Below are 22,795 nucleotides of genomic sequence, written 5' to 3'. Positions count from 1 at the left end.
GCAAAATTAGCCCATCTCCCGAGCCCTCTCATTTTAATAGAATAATGTATTAAACCCAGTGAACACAGAGACACTTACTGTTTATTACACAACTGTAAATCCAGAGTAATTTCCGTGAAGTGAGATTAACACAGACGTAACAGAAAGAAGAATTTTGATACTTATTTGCCTTGCATACATGTTAAATTCCTTATCCTGTAAATCATATTACCAGATGTTTTATGTGATGTTCCAAGTAACATATAACTCGTAGGATTTAGAATAATGGCACTTATATGTGACATATACTTTATGTAAGTATATTGTTTATTCTACTGCTGCAACTAAGAACCACTCCCTTGCTGCTGTTTCTATTTACTTTCTATTTATCATTATCTGCCATTTTGTTAAACAACTACCCTTCCCAGACATAAATCATCTGTAAAAATACTCTGGCTCAGAGAAAATTTCACCCTGGCACTGAAATGATGAGATAACCATTTTCATCTCCTGTTGAAGCATTGAGATTTATTGGGCTTTGATGGGCTACAGAGCAGACATCATTCTCTGCTAAACAGACTCCCACTTGCATTTATTCTTATTGCATTTAGCAATTCAAAATGGAGCTCCCTAAGTCCCCGCAGAGCCCCTTCCCAGCTTAGGTGGGGCATGGGACGTCAGCGTTATTACTTTCTATTAGATAATGAAGGGACACACACTGAAGCATGTGGTGATTCCGATGATTTTTTATTTCCGTTTAGCAGTGATGACAGAATGTCATAGTGAAATGACTTCAAAAGTCATTTTTCCCTCTGCCCTGGTTCTGGAGCCTTGTCCCTTGAGGGCACTTCCATTGTACAGTTATATTAATTCTGCTAACTTTCAGACTTCATTGCTGACAATAGGCCTTTTGGCTTTCTCAGACTATTACATTAAATTTCCCATCAAACCATGTCAGCCTCTGAGGTCAGAGATTCCAGGAGAAGCTTTAGATATTTTGCCTTTTGACTTCATGGGCAGGTATTTCTAAATTGCTTTTAGGTTTGTTTTGCCAGTGTCAAAAATCATATTGAACCTATCTGAAAACGCAGACAATGACTGCTCATCAGGTGAAGGACAAATGGTCTGCGGGGTGGGGAGGGTGCACGCGGACACCCAAACACGTGTTTGCTGGAACACTTCTGTCCTCAGTCATGCCCGTGTTAACGAGGATCAGCCACCCGTAGTCCAGCTGCATTTCTCAAGATAGCAGAGTCTGACCATGCATTTGACACACACCTTCGGGTCGTTCTTTAAAGGTTCATCTTCCAAACAAAGGGCTTTTATTTTATCTCACTGTCCATTTAATGTTAGCTAGTTTTACTAGTCTGCGGTGTGGTTCAGCATCTTTATAAAAAATAGGCGTAACATTCTTCAGTTCACAGTTAGGGAAACTGAGGCACAGAGAGGTGAGCTGTTTTAGCACGGTGATGGAAGCACAAGAACACAGGGGACTCCCCTTCATGGAGTCCTGGCAGCTGGTGTTGTCTGGAAACAGTTACCTTGAAGGCATTTCAAAGAATCAGAGTACAGTGGACTTAAACAAAACTCATTTACATAAAACATGGTTCATGTAAGAATCATCAAAATCCTAGATTGCACTATGTGACCATGAAATAGTTTTTAGATTATTGAGCAAGCTTTGCTGCTGAAGCATTCTTTTTTATATATTCATCAAGATTCTCAGCCTTCTCCAAATAACATATAAATTGTTTTAACTTGATGGATTTTTTTCTCCTTGGAATGATTTTATATTGGGGGGTGGGCGGGGCAACATTTAAACTAGCCCTTGTCAAAGAAGACTTTTAATTTATCACAGATTCACAGCCAGCATTGAACTGGAGAAAATGTTATTTTTTAAAAAAGGTGTTACCGCATGCAGAGTACAATTAAGCAAAAAACGCAACAAAATTAGACAAAGAAAAAAAAAAGGCTTTGCATGATAGAAACACGCCAAGAACCTAAAAGCTTGGATGGCATATAGAATTCAACAAAATTCAGTATGTACAGCTGTCTTAGCCACTATTTTGAATTTGTAATCATGGTTTCTGTATTCAGAAAACAGGAATTCTGCAGTGTTTTCTTCCCCCAAAACTCTATTATTTAAAAATAAAGCAGAGGAAGAGACTTTTCAGAGAAAAAGGTTTCACCCTGAAAACACCCTCTGCTCATTTTTCCCGGTAATTTTAAAGGGCCAAAATTAGAACTGTCTTAATTCTTAACTGAGAATTACATACATAGATGGGAATGTGTGCATGTGCATACAGACTAATGGGTGGGTGGCGGGACTGGAGAAAGATGAGCTTTGAAAGGCAGTGTCGATGTGTTACTACCTGCTTGCAGCCATAAGGCTAGGGAATCATTTGTGACACTCTGGGGACAATTTTGTCACCCTGACAGTAATGCTGTTATGCACCAACTTGACACACAGGAAGAATCCATAAAGACAGATAAGTAACTGTGAAAGTGGCTGGGGATCAGCCTGAGTGCTACCACTCACCTGCAGTGACAAATAGATAGTCATGAAGGATTGAAAATCCTGCCCAACACAGAGATATGTCAGTCCAAAGCTAGAATACTGCATGGTTACACGAAGGTTGTAGTAAAAATACACTTAAGGCACATGCACAGAAGAGCCCCCAGGCATAAGTATGAGAAGGTTAACTTCAAAGTATATTAGTTCTTCTTTGTAGCTTTTTTTTTTTTGTAGAAGAATACTTGATGTCTTTCACAATTGGGCCAAATTCTTATATTAATTACATTTTATTGGGCCAGTTCCTGCAATTTTAACTGAAATCAGTATAGGTTAACATTGACGTAATGAAAATAAGAATTTGGCCAATGTGATTTTCGTGGGAGCCAATGGGTCTGTTTCTAGGTGTCATTTTTTTAATAATTATTTTATACCAATAGAGGTCCCCATCTGCAAATCAAATGAAGAAACTTGTGACTTAGCAAATACATTCTGGTTTTAAAAATATTGTACTTTAGCTGTTGCAGTCAACCATAGGTGCTAAAAATCACTACCAAACACTTTGCCGTTTATTATGTTCAGGGATGTGCTAATTTCTACTGAAAATGCATTTCTTTTTGTAAAAAAAAACAACAAACAACTTGCAGTTTTTAAAATATTCTTTAGAAACTTAATGATAGTTTTAGTGCTTTGTTTGTTTGTTTGTTTAAGACAAAGGGATGTAATCTAACCTTGAAGACCACTTCTGAATTCAGTCCCTCTTCGTGACCATCTTTTCATTATTAATGTTTGGTGATTTGAAGTTTATTTCTCAGGAAAGAAGTGAGTTACAAGCAACGGCAGATAATATGCTTGCATTCTTATTTTATTTAGTTTATAATCTCTATTTTCCCCCTTTCTTCTCAGTCTGGCCACTGGCTTTCACTTCGAAGAAACTGTCCTTTGGAGGCAATCTCTGAAGTCATTTCGATCCCTGGAAGAGAGAGCAAAAAGAACTGCCACCCTTACATTTCCACACATCCTGCACGCTCAGGATTATTTTTTCCATGTTTTTTTCTTTTTTTTCTTCCAAACTGGAAGTTCATTGTTGTGTCCTCCATTCCCTTCCACAGCACCAGCTTCTGAAAAACTTCTGCAATGTGCTGAAATGGTACCTGTTCCCTTCACTCAAATACATTGACCTAGCTGGAAAGCAGCAGGTTGCAATGGGTCTGATGCTCAGCCCCAAGTGCCAATCCCAACTTCCTTGTATACATGACATACAAACCCTATTTAAGCATTAGTTTCATTACTAGTTTCTTTTTCGTTCTTTGCCTCTTTGGCATAGCGTTGGGCGCAGGTTTTCTGGATAATTTGTGCGAGGTGGGACATGGTGGTGCATTAGGCCTTCTCCCCACGTGATCTGCACTGACCTTCCTCCAGTCACCCTCTCCCTGAGCTGCTGTGGAATGAACATTTTCTTTTCCTGAGGATGCCCTCCTCTGGAGGTCCTGAAGAATATGACTTTGCGTTACGTAGGGAACCAGTCCCAGTAGTGACAAGCCACGTAATGAGCTTTTGTGCAGTACAATACACTGGTCATCTTTACCAGCACTTTCAAACTATTTAGCAAATGTCTAGCTTGCTTCTCTACTGCCGTATCTTATTTGAAGCAGAGAGCAAACCCTAATAAAGAGATTTTGAAACCTATTTTCTGCCTCGCCCCTCCCTGTCTCAAGTTCCTCATCACAGAATAATTTTTAGGCTTAAGTCAAAATACCTGTAGCTCCTAGGATCTTCCTCCGTACATTCCTGCACTGCTTTAGCCTTTTCTGTTGGTTTTGTTCTTTTTTTTTTTTTTTTTCCTTTTGCCTATCCCTTGCAACAGAGTACCCATTCAGACAAGCCTTCCATTGCTCGCAGGTCTTCTGTTGCTATCTACCAGCCTATATGAGCCAGTTCTTTTTCGTGATCTGCTTGCTTCTCCTTGTCCAAGGCTGTAACAAGTTTTGCCTCTGTCAAGAATCATTTATAGCCATTTTAGCCTAGTATAATTTTTTTTCCTGATTCTTTCTGATCGTTACACTTTATGGAGTACTTAGAGAACAGTTTTACAGTAAAAAAAAAAGTCTCAGGAGAAAAAAAGAATGAGTTATTTATAAATTTAGGTTAAATATACATCTATTTATCTCGCAAGAGTTAAAGATGATGCTCCTCCCCCCAATCATTATTAACATACATTTTTAGATTCTAAAAGACCATTTCTAATGTGTTTTCAGCTTTTACTTTTGAGCATGTAGGGTTTGTATTTCCATTGCAATTTTGAACAGTAAAGCCTTTTCAAAGCAAAGGTTAAGATTCATGTGTTATTCAAGTCCAAGAATTTCTTAGAAAGGATCCAGCAAATACTCTGAAATTTTTATGAGTAATAAGAATTAGCAAAGCAGTGTCTAACTCTTCCCATTTTACCATATTTTTGCTGAGATAAAATTAATTGGGCTAATAAAAATTAAGGTCAAATGCTTTTTCACCAAAAAGTGCAATTTTTACAAAGCTAAAGCTTTCCATGGTAAATATCTCTGTTTTATTAAAACAAAATCTGTTTAATTTTGTATGAGTTTGATCTAAAGTGTAATAGTTCAGGTTTCTGATTATTCAAAAACATTTCATTTTCTGTGATTTGAAATTGTCTTCTAGAACTGTAGATTAAACTCCCATTTTGTTCTGTTTGTTCAGCTTGTTGGCAAAAATAGTGTATCTTTGATGTATTCTGGACTTTGTAAGATAAAGCCGTGTAATGGCCTGTAGGAGTTAAATGACTGTTGAATAAATTATAGGAGACATAGTCTCCCATAAGGGATGTTGACTATAGTGTGAATGTGAACATCAGGCTCACCTGCCACAATTCCCATCAAGCTGTATGTCACTATGAAGAATACAGTTCAATATTTTACTGACTAAAACCCAAGTGTTTTAGCTCCATTTTACAAATCAGAGTGAACATTGCAATTTGGAATTATTTGGGCATTATTTGATAAAATAAAAATGCAATATATAAAAAAGCAATGGAAATTTCAAAATTTCCTCTGGCACAGAGATTTGCGTTTTCACTCAGCTTATGTGCAATATGCCATTGGCAAAGCAATTCTCTTCTATAGTCAATTGCTCTTGTTGGTTGAACTGAATGCTAATGGAGGAGCTTTTATCTCATTCAAAACATATCAGTCAGAACCCAGAGAGCAAGAGGATACTGCCAAAAGGTGTCTCGCATTGACAGCAAAACTTCTAGCTCTAGAGCTCATCTCTCCCATTTCCATTCTAATCTTGGCTCTGAGTTGGAGAAGGAAAATACAGTTATTTCCTGTCACCGCTTAGAAATATCTTTAAAAAAAATGTTTGTTTCCCATTTTTCTTCTCTTTCTGTAGTGCCTTTAGCCAGAAGGTACATAATGACTGCAATTCTTGTGCTCTGAATGGTGCTAAAGCAGTAGTTGTGCTTTACTGCCTCATGGATTTGCAAAGAGAATTGGAAGACATTTTTTATACTTTTATACTTGCTTCTATACACTCACAAAAAAAATTGAATGTAATGTTTCAACTTATTAGAAACATCATATACTTTAGAAAACTGATATCTGTGTTTCTAATGCTCACATTTCTTTCTAATATTCGTTTTGCCTAGGTGTTCTGAATGTTTTCAGTTTACGTGTCCATATCTTTCCCACAAAAAGAATTTTGAAGCCATGTTGCCCTGTCCCTGCTTGACGTATAATCTATGCATATATAAAATATATGCATGATATATGATATAAATATTGCTAATAATATTAATACATTTTTAGCTGAGTGTTTGATGATGCAAAGCTAAAGCCATATATGACTGAACCTGCTTCTGCAGTCTGAGGTCCAGCACTATTTTATAGCCTACAAAATTAATATTTTGTTTAGCCAAGATGTTTTTATTGATGAAGTATGAATCTCACAATGAATACCTCTTCAGATTGGACTGGAAATAAGTAGAACGATGTGGTCATTTGTCATCAGGAGATTGAAAATGATAGGTTTAGATAACCTGAAACGGAGTATGTACGGTGATTACTACATCTCCCTTTGTTAACCGTGATTATCATGCATTTTCTTCGTGATTGCAAGCAGATTACTTCTAGTTTTGTTGTATTTTCTTTGTCAAAAAAAAAATGGTATATCTTCTCCTCCTTTTTAGAGAAGGCCCATGCTAAACTCATAGATTCAGTGCTGTGGCTGGTACACATTCTTCAGGCAAAGTGTAAGTTGGGCTGATGGGAAAACTGAGTGCAGTCCAGGAAAAGAATTTCATCTTTAAGCGACTTGATCCCAATTAATGAATGTTTACTGTGTTCCACTGACTGCCATGCCACTATGTGAATTTATGTCATTTTACTGTCACTTTTGAGGTTATTACAAAATTTAAATGGAAAAAAAAGTAGATTTCCCCCCCCCCCAAAAAAAAAAAAAAAAAAAAAGCCATGTATTAGTAATTTTGTGGCAGGAGACTTACAAGGGTAGGCAATTTTCTACAACACTCCAGATTTTTGTCTTTATACATAAGGAAGTAATACCTTGAGCTGTTATACTTAGTCATCTGCTGTGAAGCTCATTGTCCAAATTTTTTACTGGGCATTCCAATCTAGGGTTCTCCCAAAGAAAGGGAAGAAGCATAATTTGGAATCAGGAAAATCTGGATTATATTTGCTTCTAAATTCGTGATCTTTCGATAGTTCGAGCTGCTGCGTCAACCGTCTCACTAAACATTTTCTGATAGACACCTCAAATCATAATTTCTTAGTTGGGTAAGTCTGTAGTCATTGTCTACAAGAAGTACTAATGGAGTCACAAGTGGCAAATGTAACTTTTTTTTTTTGTAAAAACAGCTAATTTGATATGTCAGTTATTGTAGGCCCTTGTGGTAATAGTTCATGATTAGTAAAGTAGTTATCAGCAGAAAGTTTCTACTAAGAAAGCCTGTAGAGAACTTGTAATTGTATTATATCTAGGTATGACCCTCAATAAGTCAAGAGTTTCTGCGCCAGGATGATAGCAAGTTAAAATGGTTTTTTATTGCACAGAAGTACAGATAAATGCAGAGGAAGTATAAGGATCCATCTGGCTGAGTATCCCTGTCCAACAGTGACCACAAGCAGATGTGTAGGAGGGAGTAATATCAGACAGTTAATTAAGATATTTATTATATTGTTTATGATCTTTATTCCCTCAAATATCCTCCCTAATAATTGTACAGTTACATTCTTCCCTTTCCTACAAATCCTGAGCCTGGTACACCATATACTGTACTCTTTACTAGGCTGTTACTCCAACTGAGGCCTCTGCTCTGTTAGAATCATATAGGTAGGTGTAGGTATGGGGGGGGGGGGGGGGGGGGGGAGGGCATGTGTGAAGTGGAAATTTTCTGAGAAGCATAGGGCAACAAGGAGGAGCTTAGATTTGGGGGAGAATGGGGAATTCTGGGATAGGGCCACCTAGCTCAAAACCCTGGTTAAATTTACACTAGCGTGATCTTTTAGTAAATTAGTTGCTGGGCAGGAATGGGCGCTTCCTGCTACCAGTCACAAGAGGTTAAGTGTTCACTTTAAAAAGCTGTGACAAGTCCCCTTGTTTATGGTTTATGGTGCCAACAAAAAAACCAGGAATGTCTGCGGTGACACATCTGCTGTGACACACCGTTCCTTTCAGCCGAGCCCCAGCAAGGAGTTCTTTGGCCCACTGAAGAGCTTAGGCCTGTGGTGTGCTCTCCGTTTGCCTTACGTAGGTGCTAGAAAGGGCAAAATCCCTCTCGGTTCTTTAGAGTGATGATATTGAGTGTCTGTGTAATACGTAAGCCAAGACTATATAATTTTGTCAAAGGGGAAAGAATGGAAAGAAAACTGGCTTTGTGGGTGTTTGGTTAGAGAAACCCACAGTGTTTCCAACCAGTTAGAACATGGGGTGGCTGAAAATTCAGGAAAAGTGCTTTCCACTGAATAAGCAGTGTGGACACAAGGAATTGTTTCACAGGAATTATTAATAGGAGTTGAAGTAACAAGACACCACATGTATTCTTCTGCAGAGAAGCCTTGGGTTTGTGCACAAAAGGAGGAAAGTCACAGTGTTACTAGAAGGGCTCACAAAGGTCAAACCCTCAATTGCAAACTGAATAGATTGTAAATAATACACATAGGTCACAGGCATATCTCTTTTTCCTGTGATTAATTATGCAAATCTGGTAGTCTATCTCAGGTCAGATCTATGACCATATAGTGTGTTCCTTTTTTGTGGAAAATTTCTGTGTTCTACTCCCTCCTCCCAGAAAGGAGCTACTAGTAGAATTTCAGAACTTTCAAACCACACTTCTTGCTAATTTATTTCAAGCAAAGTGCATTTTATGGGCTTATCTACTAATTCTTTTGATTAAAACACAAGCAAAACTCAACCAACTTGAACAGGTTGAATGCCACATCTGTGCAGAAGATATCAGCACACTTATTTATGGCTCAAAGAAACAGAGTCTAAATTAAAGCAGCTATTGCTATAGAGTGGATAAGCGGCCATTATGAATTATCCTTAATTATAGCGATTTCCTAAACTAATAAACCTGCTAAATCTTTATTGCAAAGGTTAGTTTACACAGTGCATATAAAATCCGCATGTGCTACGCATCAGCCACCAGCTGTCTGACAGTGTGTTGCTATTGCAGTGAGTGTTCACATAAATTTTATGTTGGTTATATTAACAGTCAGTCCATATCACTACCCACAGATGCCAGTAGACATAAAAATTGCTCTCCAGTGAGCCTAAATATCCCTAGAAGCTAGTTGTGTCTAATGTTCCATGTAGTATTTGTACGTGAAAGCAGCAGATTGAAAAGTTATTTACAGATGAATATTTCAATCCAGTTAGTTCATATTGGCCTACTTAGGCTTCTTTGCTGGTTTATTTGTATGCTAAATAATTCACTAAAGGTTCTTGTTTACTTTCAAAAGTAGTTTCTATGAAATGCAAACAACAGATCCAACTTTAGGTGCTCAAAAGGCTAAACAGCCCTGTTTTAAATGCAGGTCAAAGCTACAGACAGCATCTTGCAGATGGGCTGTCACTCATATTTTTGCCCTTTTAGTTGTTCAGTTTTTAAAGAATTTACTGAGATTTGATATTGTCATATAATTTTTTTGTAAGAATGGGTTATTTTTTCTTAATTTATCCTTTTTTGTGGACAAACGTGAAGTCCTTCAGGGTCTTACCATTAACAGACAGCGCTGGCAGCATGCAGCATGTTGTGGGCTATTAGATGGATTCTTGACAGTGCACAGGACTAGCAGGTGCAGTAGATAAGTGATTCCTCCTGCTGTAGGACATAAATACATTTTTGTGTGAATTTCTATGGTACAACATTTGCATACCATTTGTTGTATACTTTGGTTCCTTGATTAATCAGAGCACTGGACAAATTCGTCACTGTTCTTTTACTGAGATCCAGCAACTTAGGAACACTCCTAACAGCGCTGTCTAGATCACAGAGTTCATCTATGTGCTAACTTTTTATTTTATAATATTGATTTTATCATTTTTACTGTTTGTAAAGGAGTTGCTTTATTGATATTTACTCAACCCCTCTTTGTGCAAACGCTGTAGAATACTTTGTTGCAAGTATTGACATACATCTGCTGGTTGCTTCACCACCATCAGCTTATTTCACCCAAATGGTATTCAGATGCTGTAATTGTTTCTTGCTATTGATTTCAGATTGTGTTTATAACATGCTTCGGAAGACCACAGCACACATGCTGTGTCTGGCTAGAGTTTCAGTTCAACCTTTTCAACAAGAATACAAATCACACATACTAAAATTGCAACAGCATAATATTTTAAGTCTAGATTTGCTTTGCAAAGATCTGTCAAGAAGGGTTGAGACCAGTGAGTTCTTGAGACATCATGAAGGACTATCTTAATGCTTCCTGAAGAATCGCTGGTTATTTTTGCAGGAATTCTGAGCTGTTAATGAATATTCTAGCATAATACTAGGGATACTGTACTGACAGTGGTGACCTATTTTTGTACAAATATGTAGTTCCTCAGGCTTAGGGTCACAAAGACACTTAAGAGCCAGTTATTTTATTGACTGCATGTCCTACCGTTTGTAAAATGAGGATTTCTGGGCAAATTCATCTTCAACAATTGCTAGAGATGGGTGTATAATGCAAAATGCCTTCTGCAAGCATTTCTTTAAAGAATGAGTGATTTCACTTGGTTTATGTTCAAGTCCCATTCAGTCTTTCACAGAAGTTTTTATTAATAAGTTAACCTGCCAAAGTGCCATGGAGGCACACACCTTTAGTGGCATCCCCCAAAGAATGAAAACTCAGAATGTAAAACTGGAATATTGAAATACTTGCACTAGGAAATACCCAAGAATGAAGTAGAAGCCTATGATATCACCTAGTAAAATTAACCAATAGAATATGTATAACGTTATCTATTGACTTTTATCAATTAGATTATTTATTTTTTTTTTAGCCAACAGCAGTAGACCATAATCTTTATCCTCAGTTTACATAACATTAGGAAACCTGACATAACCCTTCAAAAAAATCAGAGTAAAGTAGGCACTATAAAGTATAGGAAAATTTCCTCTCTTGTGCCACTAAAACGTAAGCTAGCAGCCGAATTACTAATTTGACTGATGGTGCGTTTTGCATGGCAAATGCTGTGTTACCATGCTGGTTATAGAATTAGATATCTATAGAAGATAGCTCTCTGAAGAACTGAATAGTAGTTTTTAAAATTAATTTGCATGCTTATTTTTTAAAACTGAGTTGCATTCTGTTTAAAAAAGAAGGGCAGTAAATTAAATATAGTTAAATACAGAATCCCTGGGAAGGTTAATGGTGGTTTGCGCCAAAAGTGTTTGGGCAGTTTTGAAAATTTCACTTGCATTAAGAAAAATTTTAAAAGTTAGAATATTTCATAAAGATGCAAGAGTGTATGTTTATGTGGAGGGCAACTTCATTCCACAGGGAATTAGTTTTCCCAAAAGGAGATGAGCTGAACATTGTCAGTATTAAAATACAAAACTCAGCTACATTTGCCAAAATATCAGCAATCAAATTCAGTCCTCATGTGATTGCATCAAATAGAAAACTTGGCCCCAGAGCATTAGCTGTGAGTAAAGGCAAATCAGCAGTAGTTCTACAACAGAAAGGCAAAGAAAAAAAGCCATTATGAAATATGTAGCGTACGTGTTGTGAGACATCAGTATTTTGCAGAAGCTGTCCCATTTGTCAGTGCTGCCCTACTTGCTGCAGAATACACATATTTAAGGAAATCGTTCTGTCTAATTTTTGTATGTTAAAAAAATCTAAATTCATTCCAACTCACATGTAGCACTGAGAAACACAAAGTTTATGAAAGGAGTTAAATTACATGCTTTGTATTTTGATAAGAGAATGTAAACGTTTTGCGAGTCTACTAAATATTTGGAATGCAGCATTTTACAATGGAGAAACTGTGGCATCTTCAGACTGATTCTCAGCTTTGTGCTTCCGGAGGACTTTTCCTGAATTCAGGGGAGGTTTCCTCTGTGTGAGGAGCTCAGGACTGGGCTCTGTCATCATCAGTTAATTGGGCAGAAACCTGGTAATGGGAACATTTGAAAGAAACATGTGAATGAAGGCAGACAGGCATCCTGCAACAACTAATTCACCCACATAACACATCTTTGAACTGTCTAAGGCATACCTAACTGTTTACATGCTACCAACAAGAGTAAATACTCTAAACAGAAGGAAGATACAGAGTTGCTGTGAATAAAGAAAAAGATTACAAGACAGCCCATCTGCTAGAGAGTACCTGTCACCTCTAGCTACAAGCTGGAGGCAGCCCTACCTCATAGCAACTAGAGAGACTAGTTTGTTATTCAAAGATGAGAGAGGAAGAAGCTAACTTAGACCTCTGCTTTCTGCCTGATACAGTGTCAAACCATCAGTTTCAGGGTATCTTGTGGACACATTAGTGAGGATAAGTTGAGTCTAACCACCAACAAGAAAATAGCTAAAAGAATCTACAGCTTCAGCAAAGCTAAATGGCTATTCTTGCTAATGGCTGTGAAAGGGATTGAACACACTGGCTGTTGCATGTAGGCAAGTATTCTGCCAAGGAAAGTACTACTGGCAATGGGGACGAGAATTATATTAATAGCTAAGGTAATCTTGTTATCCTTAAGAATCCTGATTATAGTCATTTAAAAAACAACCACCTGTTTGTCATTGTACTGTAAAGCTGACAAAGGCACTTTTAGAGGGCCTTGAATTAAGCCACCACATTTTCTTTTCTCTTTGGAATACCTATTGTTTATACATATATATTATATAGTAGGTGTTGGAATACCTATTGTCTTTGGAAACCTCTTGTTTATGCCTACAGTCAGGTCAAGTTTCACTCCTTCCGTTAACATCTTCAAGGTCAGGTAGAGTGGTCACAGTCAGTTTTCACTGCTCTTATAATGTTTTTGTTTTATCTAGAATCCCTTGGAGAACAGACAAATTGGGTTCATACATGTAGCAGGCCATCTTGACATTGATTTTTGAAGGTTCATTAGATAAATGCTGACATCATAGATTGATGTCTCTTTAAAACAGTGCCTAGCACAGAACCATTGGGGGAATCAAAAATATCGACTTACCATGTTTGTGCAGAAGGCCTACTGGAGATCTCCTGCATTAATGGGTCCATCAATTTAGGTGTTCTTTAATTATTCTAATTGTACACCTTGCAGCTGGAAACTGACTTTATTAGAACTTCTAGCTATTTAGTCACACCCTTCACAAAGAAGAAATAGCAGTGGATAATACTGACTTTTATCTACTTCGTCATCACACCTTGAATTGTTCAGTAATTCTTTTGTTTGGTTGGTTTTGGTTTTGCTTTATTATGAGCTAATTTGCCTGTGTGACATGGTGGCAAAATGAATAGGGATGCAGTGATGGGCCAATGCAGAGGCCAAGAAGCTATATGGTACTTTAGAGAAATATGTGCTGGTAAAATAAAGTTGATGGTTTTGTTCGTGTTTAACCCCTCACCCTGGCACCATCAATAGATTGAAGACATCATTTGTATCTGCAAGTGTTTGTTTAATTAAGACCTCCTAAAAATCTTTTCTATTGATTCATTCCATTATCTTATTGATTAACTGCACTGGATCATGTACTTGCTCTTTAGTGGAAGGCAACAGTTTCAGCCTGCTGTCATTTACCCACAGATGTGAACAGTAAGCAATGTTCAGCATCCATGTCTGCCAAAGTGCCTTGTGTTTTAATGAAGTACTGGCTGCAATTCCCTGTATTACATGAGAAAAGCCAGTTGTCTCCTGCTGGTGGTGTGACCAAGCATAAAGGTTTTCTTCCAGTTATTCATAAAGCAGCTGCTTACCAGGGAATGTTAGCAAGTTGTGCTTTGCATTTCTATGTTAAGATCTAGAGGTTTGAGTCAGAGCAGCAAATTAACGCAGATGACCTGCATATTTCACTTCCACGCTTTTGTATTGTTGTTTTTTCTGTACTGGAAAATAATGTAAACCGGGATTTTTTTATAATACGATGTCATATTTGTACCTTGCAGCTTCACCTTGTGGACTTTGCTGCATGACCTAGTATTAATATATGTGTATATCTGATAAAAGCATCCCACCACTGACTCTCTGAAGATTTTTCTCAGGAAAAAAAATTCAGTAACAATATTCAGACTGCTCAAGAATTGGACTGTCTGGCTACATTTGTGCAGCCGCATGTGCCCTTGTTTGTCAGCTCCTTGTCATCTTTTTTGTAGAGAAAAGTCCCTTCCTTATACCAGTGTGATAGCAATGTGGCATGTAGTACCTTATTTTACAATTCCAGAAATGAGTTTCTGTGTTGGAAGTGGGAATCTGACAACTCAGACCTGCGGGGACCCACTGCCACAAGGTCACACAAGTGTAATGTACCCATCTGCTTGCCCAACGCTAGGTAGGCTGAGTGCTGGTTTGAGAAATGCTCATGCTGCCTCTCAGATTTTTAAGGGCTACCATTAGTAGCAAGAAAGAGGTGGTCACTGACAGTAAAATTATGGGTAAGTTTAAAGCAAAGGAAAAAACCTAGCCCTGCATTTTCTCCTTCCATCTTGACATTTGAGTGACAATCCAGATTGGTCCGGAGTAACTGCCAATATTTCAGTGGAAAATTTTAAAACATTATGCATGCCATATTGTAGTGTTTCATGGGAAATAGGGCATATATTCTTTATTTTCACATGCAGCTCTTTCTTGACATTTCCAATATACTATATGTACTGTGGGTGGTCTCCTAGTGAATGCCAGTGGGTTCTTTGTTGCCATTGTAAAGGGAGGGCTCAGAAACTCCCCCCATGACAAAATTGCTACCTTTTTTCCTCCCTTTTTTTATATAAAATGAAAACTTCTCCACTTGGGCTGTTTTAAAATTCTAGCTCAATTGAGACTTTTGTGTTTAGTTAAGTTTATATATCTGCTGGCATGCTTTGTTAATTTAAGCCAAACCCTCAACTTTACCTTGGCAGAGACACTGATTTTGTTGGGTTCCCTGCACCCTGTTAAATGAGCTAGTACCAAAACAACATCCAAAAGACAAATGACTGTGTTCTGATTACGTTTGAGGGTCTTTGATGGCAGCACTAAGTCCTGACTCAGCTTTTATGATACCTTAGCATGGTAATTTTGAAAGCCTCAGGTTATTTGTAACTGCATAAATGCTAAAATTAAATCACAAAGAAAAGTTTGTTAAGTTCTTGTTCTTTAAGCCATCTCTGAGAACATATCATTCAACTTTTTTTGCCTCGTTTTTTTTCCAGAATTCGTTTATGTGCAAATAGTAGATTCTCCTGTTCGCTATCATAAGTAATTGTAATATTTATGATATAGGTATGTAGTATGTATCATATACGAGAAGTTGCTAGCCAAATTCTGGAATCGTGCAGGACAGGGTAGAAAGGACTACCTTGTTGCAGGAATCACCTTTGCTTCCCTTCTGGTCCAAAAAATCATTAAATTCTCCTGTTTATTTAACCCCGGTGACTGCATCACTTTGGGGTTGCTGTTGTGGGAGATCCTGGGAATCTCTCAAGTGGCTGGTAATATCCTCAAAGGGTTTGTCTCAGAACAGACCTAGAACTGAATTTTGTATTTGGTGGGGAATCAGAGTAGGAAAACAAATATTTGCTTGACAGGTCCATAGAAGACCAAATGACTAAGGTGGCAGACTGCTAGAGGTTTTAGCAGCAGAATTGAGGGGGTGAGACAGGACAGGACTTGTTCTTGAGTTTGATAAGGCTTTCTCAATTACACAGTCTTGGCATCTATGTGATACTCTTTCTGTTCCATGTCTGGCTTGGATTTTTTGCTTTGCTTCAGTCTGCTCCTTTTCTTAGGTTCTGAGCACTTACTGTGATTAGAGAACAGAGCACATACTCAACGAGAATGGGTTTTGTCCAGTTCTTTACCAGTAATTGAAATCATGGCAGAAAAGCTCCATGTGTCCCTTCTTATTTCATCTACAGATGGTCTGACTGGACCCACTGTTTGTAAATTACAGTGCAGTGCAGTAAATTCACTTTAGATAGTCTTACCCTAGATGGCTTTAAATTAACCGCAGTTGGGTACTGGTGAAGCATAGCTATGTAGTGTTGGTCACCTTGCTGAGGTTGCAGTTTACTTTGCAAGATCAAAGTCATATACTCTAAACTGCTCACTGTTAGCTAAACTGTTAAGTGTATCCTGGCTAGCTCAGGGACGCTTAGAGGAACAGGATCACACCTTTGCATTGTGAATTAGGCTTTATTAGTTTATATTCACAGAAGTAAAGAACAATACAGTTTCAGCATGTTTCTGGAAAACAGCCTGGTTTTGTTTCTCACTGTTCTAAAACCCAATTACTTTGTAATCTTAAGTAATTCACCTATATCTCTACAGGAAAATGTAGATAGTAGTAATCAATATTGATATAAAGGGCAGATGTGAGTCTCAGGAAAAATATTGGGATGTTTGGGATATTTTCTATAAGGACAAAAAGTCAAGTTCTTAAAAATTTACTGTAACCTTCAATTCAAAAGGCACTTTAGCACAGCATAGTGAAAGTATTTGGGGTTCCCAAAATATATATGAGTTTTGAGAGGTCTTTTGGATATATTTGGCTGAAGTTCCCAAATGGAGTTACTTGTTTTGAATATGTTAAAATGAGATTTTTTTACAATTTGGAAATGTCTTTCCAAATTATCTTTGAAACATTTAATAAATTGAAACTGACCTTTTCCACCAACTGTTATGGTTTCAAGAAATTAGGATTTTTCTGGGGAAAACATGTTTCATTGAAAAGATCCCAGCTAAATCTAGTGAAGATTTATTATTTATCATGGACCAAATCTTGCTTTCTGTACTTGCATAAATAGTTAATGAAAATGCTTCCAAGCATAAAGCATGAACATTCAGACCAATGTTTTAAAGTGCTTTGAGCTGAGAGAAATAGAAGCTGGAACATGGAAGTTACATTATAAGCAGAGTTATTTTTGTTCTGTAGAAAAACTTTTAATTATCGGAGACTTTAAAAAGAAAGTCTTTTTCTTTCCCTTTTGAACCTTACAAGAGTTAATTTGAACACACTGTACTAATATTTTATTGCGGCTGTCAAAAACTCAATGCCACTGTTTTGATTACTGAGATATAGGCGGAGATCAATTGAACAAATTAAGACCTCCAAATAAAATTTCATGAATTGTCAAACTGCGCATGAGCTCCTAGTGGAAAGGACTTATTTTCAAAGTTGAAATTTTGGTGCATAATGTCTTTACCAGTTTACAGCTTTGCTGACTGGAGTACAAAAAAATATTTCACGAAGCATATCATCTTGGTCATGGAACTTACTACATTAATATAATAGATATCTGAACTCATGTATCATTATGTAACATCAATTAAAACAGGTTGTGTGGGAAGAAAATAACACTTGTAATTGCTGAAACTGGCACAAGTGTCTGAAGTACTTTGAATAGAAAGGACATTTTGAAGTAAGGTCTACACTGAAAAGCAATGGTAATCCAATATTTTGGGGGGAAAAAATGCATAGGATTAATCTTGCTTTCATATTAATATAATTTCTCCAAAAATTTGCTGTTTACCCCTTGAGATATGTTAATTCTGAACATGCTTCCTATATAATACTGAACACTATAACAAAGTGAAATGGGAGTCTTGTCTAAATAAGAACAGCAGAATAAGACTGTATACATTAATATGAGGCATTGCAAACTGAAAGAAGTATGTTTGGAAAAAGTAAACTAAAGCTTCATGAAACTTTCTTGTTAAGTATATCTAGTGGAAACATATACAAGACAGCTTTCTCAATGGATGGGGACCACTGATAGTAAAGATTAGGCAAATTGTGTCTAAGAACCCAAGTACTTGGGAAGCAATCCTATGCTGAGCCCTTGGTTACTGTCAGTATATTAGCAATTTCCGGCTTAACTTTTGTCTGGAATACTACAGAATAGAACTATCCTAAAATAAGTACTTCATATCCACCCATTTCTTGAATTTCTATATAACCTGTACAATTCAAATGCAAATTATGACTATCCTTGTATCTAGCATGTTAGCCAAAAAATGACACAGAAAACTTTTCTGCAAATAAGGTAGTCAGAATTTTCACTGATGTGAGTAGGTTTTTGTTATTTGTTTATACTATTGGTGAACTTGGTCTTCCAGCAGAGAGTTTGGTAGGTCATTCCACACCAATGAGGAAAAAAAGTGCACAATAGCACAATCTAAAAGTAAATAAACAAAAACCTCTGTGGAATTTCTGCTCTGTAAAACATTGTCTTGTGAAGATTTCTTTTTAACTTCATTTTTCTGCCCTCCATCTGAGCCCAGATATATGCCCTTTAAGATTTCTTGGAGGCTGAAACAATCCCTGCTGTGATTGCTGCTACACACATGTTGGTTCTGTCCCGTTTGTTCTGCAGACAGTAGTGTAGATTTTTCTCAGTCTTTGGTCAGGACTACCCCAGCAGCCTTCTGTAAATGGGAGATACTTACTCTGGAAGAAGGATCCAAAGGTGTGGAAATGCATGTTGATTTCCACTCACCCCAAAAGACTGGACTATCTGTATTTTTCCCCTTTCAGTTACTCCATCTCTCTATAGGTAGGCAGATATATTTTGACCTGGAAATGAAACAATGAGCAAACTGGTATGAATTGGTTTTGTTTTCTGACCACTTATTGCTAAAATACTGAAGTTTACTTTTAATCTTGTCTATACTTTTACAAAATCCCTAGGGAAAAGGAGCTGATTTATGTACAGCTCAGCCTGCAGCACTTGCGTCACTGTACAATTTTGTATTGCTTGCTTAATAGACCACAAAAGTCAACATCTCTTTGGAAGAACAATTTGTGCTTAAAGTAGTCACAAATTCCAAGAGATCCTGTTAAGGCAGGATGTTGTGAGAAGCCCGGAGTTGGAACAAAAACTCTTGTTTCCTAATTATAATGTTAATACTTCAGAAACCTTAAGCCACTCTGTCTTGGTTTATGTCAATAAAAGTTTGGGGTTTCGTCTTTCTTTCTTGCCCATCTTGCTTTGGGAAGTTGGAAGTAAGTCAACCTTTTTAGCTGGAACATAAGAAGGTTTCAGTTGTCTATTATTATGGAAGCAGATGCAAGATTACATCTCTGAAAAGAGACGGACAATCTGCATTTAAAATACCTGTAATGGAACAAGGTCAAAAACTTTAGTTCACAGGTTTGTAGAATAAGTGAGGTTGGAAGGGACTTCGGGAGTTCTCTAGGCCAACCTCCTACTTGAAGCAGTATAATCAGTGTGGTCAGATCAGATTGCTCAGGGCTTTAAACCAGGTGGAATTTGAAAACCTTCAAGGATGGAGACTGCGCAACTTCTTTGGGCAACCTGTTCCACTGCTTGGCTGTCCTCATTGGAAGAAAGTTTTTTCTTATATCTGGTCAGAATGTCTCTTGTTTCAGTTTATGTCTGTTGTCTCTTGTCCTCCTCTTATGCAGCATTTTGAAGAGCCTGGCTCCGATGTTTTCTTGCTAACTTCCTCAGATACTAGGAAGCTGCTGTCAAGTCCCCTTAAAGCTGCTGCTTCTCCAGGCTGAACAAGCCCTATGCCCTCAGCCTCTTCTCACAGGTCAGGTGCTCCAGCCTCCAACCATCTTAGCAGCCCTCTGCTGAACTTGCTTCAGTTGACCAACATCTGTCTTGTATTGGAAGATCTCAGACTGGACACAGTATCTAGATGTGATATAAAATTGTTGAGTAGAGGGGGAAAATTACTTCCGTTGATCTGCTGGCCATGCTCCCTTAATACTGTAGGTTGTCTTTGCTGCCAAGGGAGACTACTGGCTCATATGCAGCTTGCTGTCTAGCAAGACCGTCAGGTCTTTTTCAGCAGAGCTATACCCTAGCCAGTCCTACATCATTATTCCTTCCCACATGCAGGACTTTGCATTTTTCTGTGTTGAATTTCATAAGGTTCTTGTTGACCCATTCCTCCAGTCTGTATGGGAGCCTTGCCCTTGAGCATATTGACTACTAGTGATGACCCCCCACAGTTTGATGTCACCTACCAACTTCATGAGCGTGCAGCCCTTTACGTGCCCCAGATCATAGATGAAGCCATTAGACGAGAGGTCCTACTATAAACCTCTATGGTACTTCGCTTGCTTACTGACATCCAGGTGGAGTGCAAACTATTAACCACTATGCTCCGAGCCCTCAATCATCACAGCAAATTTTTGTCACCTTTCCAGCTGTCCATTCAACCTCAGATGATCTTTTTTCCTGCAGTGGTTGTTTGTAGGTGCCTATATCAGACAAATCCTGCATTTGGTTACACACAGAAAACATTTGGTTGTTCAGTGTCCTAATTAGGTTCTATGTAGGTGAAATGCAATTAAGTCATTAGTCTTACAGGAGCATAGAACTGATATATAGCCATATTCATGCCAATCTTTAACTAGTACTTTAAGTTTTCATATTTGAAAGATTAAAATAGTAGCAATTCTACATTGCATCCATGTAGTTTGCAGCATGAGCTCACTTACAGTAATCACTATTAAGAGTCTGCCAATGTATATTTTACATCAGTCTAGATTCAGTGTTCCACAGACCTGGAGTAGGAGTTTTGTTAGGTTCAGTTCTGAACAGGTTTACTTAATATGAGGGATGAAACTTTTTTTCCTTAAAAGAGACATTAGTTACACAAAAGAGGTATGCTATAACATTGCTCATCTTGATCACTTTATTCATGTTAACTTCACTAATTTTCATAGGATGTGGCACGTAGTACATGCTCTTACAGAAGTGCGCAGTATACATTTACACAAGAAATTAAGCACTGAAGCTAATATAAGATTGATGAGAAAAAGCTCATTGTCAGCATGTCATAGTATTACAAGCTGTATCAGATTCATGTGTCCAGCATTAGGTTTAGAGGAAGTGCATGAAAACCTGCGTATGGTTGCCTGGTTTCTTCTTGAACTATCAAATACAAAGCCACACATGAGCAATTTTGAGAGATGAATATAACTCCCCTGATAATATCAAACTCTTGAGTTCTTCTGACAGCCACTGATAGAGCCAGCTGATTTGTAGAATAACACATTGTCCATTCCTTCAGACAATTGAAATTACTGTCCTCACCTGGTCATATTGAAATTATTTCATTTTATTTGGGGAAAATCCATTTCTAATAGCATACAAATTTTTAGCACTTTCTGTTGTGATGGATAGTTTTACTGGTTTCAGACAGCAACTAGAGCTTCTAACTTCCTCCTGTAGAAGTCATGAATTGTTCTGTGTATACATTTATGTCAATATTACGTATGTGTTTCATTCCACAGATTGCTAAACATTCCAGGCCTACTTATGCAGGCTATATGGATCTCTGTGTAAGAGAATCAGTAATTCTGTTGAGACCCATGTCTGAAGATGAATGCATGTTGAATGACTTTGTTGAGTAAGAACCAGAGTATACAAAATTTTGTGGGATTGAGTTAACAGTTTATTGAGGTGCAGGGTCGATAAGATACTTAAGTATGCCTAAGTAAAATGTCTTGATTTTACTTTAATCTTGAATTTTCCATCAAAAAATCTTTCTGTAATTGTGCTTTCACTGTTTTTGAAGGGGAAAAGAAATATCAGCTTTTAAAAGACAGCATGACTAAGCATCTTAATGTATAGGTATAATTGGTCTAGGCAGCTTGTCTGTTCAGCTGTTTGTTGTTGAAAATCTACATGTTGCCATCTTCCTAGCAGATAGCAATCTGAACTGCAGTTAATCTGCTAGATTTTTGCTGTAATCGATATTACTATGGTGTCATGAAATGATAAGTGGTGTATGATTAATCTGATTGACATTAACCCCCTTCTGCACATACGTAATACCTTTTGATTATTATTAATGTGAATATATAAGATTCTTCGCAAGCCTACCAAATATTTGATGAAAATATTTTTTCAGAACTGGCCTGTTTCTGTTGGTTTTGCATTGTTTCTTTTCTGTTTTAGCATCACCATTATACAGGTTAATTTGAAAATTGTACTTTGGAAGACTATCATATATCAATTTAATTTCTTCATTAAATTTATACCATACTTCATTTGCTCATTCTTTAGCAGAATGTGTATTTTGATGAATTTAGTGCACTGACATTTTCCTTTTATTCCTAAATAGCAAATTTCTTCACTGATGATTACAAACCTAGTAATTGCTGAGTATATAGCATCACTTTCCATTTCCTGCTTTGGAGTCTCTCCTCTACTGTAACAGAGAGTAGTTTGCTAATACAGTGATCTGTTTCCCAGCCATTTTGACTCTTGAAAGACAGTGATGTTTGCATGTAGCATTTCTACCATCATTCCCTCAGTTTAGCAAGGATGTCTGATCAGCACAAGCTCAAAGTATGTCGTATTTTTCGTCCTCCTTTCTCGGTGAAAGTAAAGTGCTGAATGAAAGAGATACAAAATCAACTCTTTGATGGATATCAAGTACAGACAAGAACGCTGGCTAGCAATTAAGAACAGGTTTGAGGGTCTGAAAAATTATTGAGAGAAGGTTAAGAAGAGTGAGTAGTAGATAATCAGATAAAAACAGGTAAAAGGTAACGACTGCAGCAATGAAGAGCAAAACATGGCGGTGTTTGTATGCCATACGAAAGAATGAAGACAAAAACCTTAATTGTAGAAGTTATAGCTAAAGTCTAGGTATAGAAAGACAAA

General features: G+C 37.4%; 1 protein-coding gene across 6 annotated transcripts in view; it reads left to right on the top strand.

Annotated features, from left to right (window-relative positions):
• FTO (FTO alpha-ketoglutarate dependent dioxygenase) overlaps positions 1-22,795 on the top strand; it is a 258,770-nt gene that overhangs the window by 210,785 nt on the left and 25,190 nt on the right. Inside the window, exon 9 of one of the 6 annotated variants that reach the window (XM_049806745.1) lies at positions 3,398-4,087. The exons of the other annotated variants lie outside the window; for them this stretch is intronic. Within the exon in view, the coding sequence (XP_049662702.1) occupies positions 3,398-3,671 (274 nt within the window). The 3' untranslated portion in view covers positions 3,672-4,087. Of the gene's footprint in view, positions 1-3,397; positions 4,088-22,795 lie in introns of those variants that run through there. 6 annotated transcript variants of the gene reach the window in all.

This window comes from Accipiter gentilis, chromosome 7 (genome assembly GCF_929443795.1).
Source record: "Accipiter gentilis chromosome 7, bAccGen1.1, whole genome shotgun sequence".
NCBI classification, from domain to species: domain Eukaryota; kingdom Metazoa; phylum Chordata; class Aves; order Accipitriformes; family Accipitridae; genus Astur; species Astur gentilis.
This window is presented reverse-complemented; position numbering and strand designations above follow the sequence as displayed.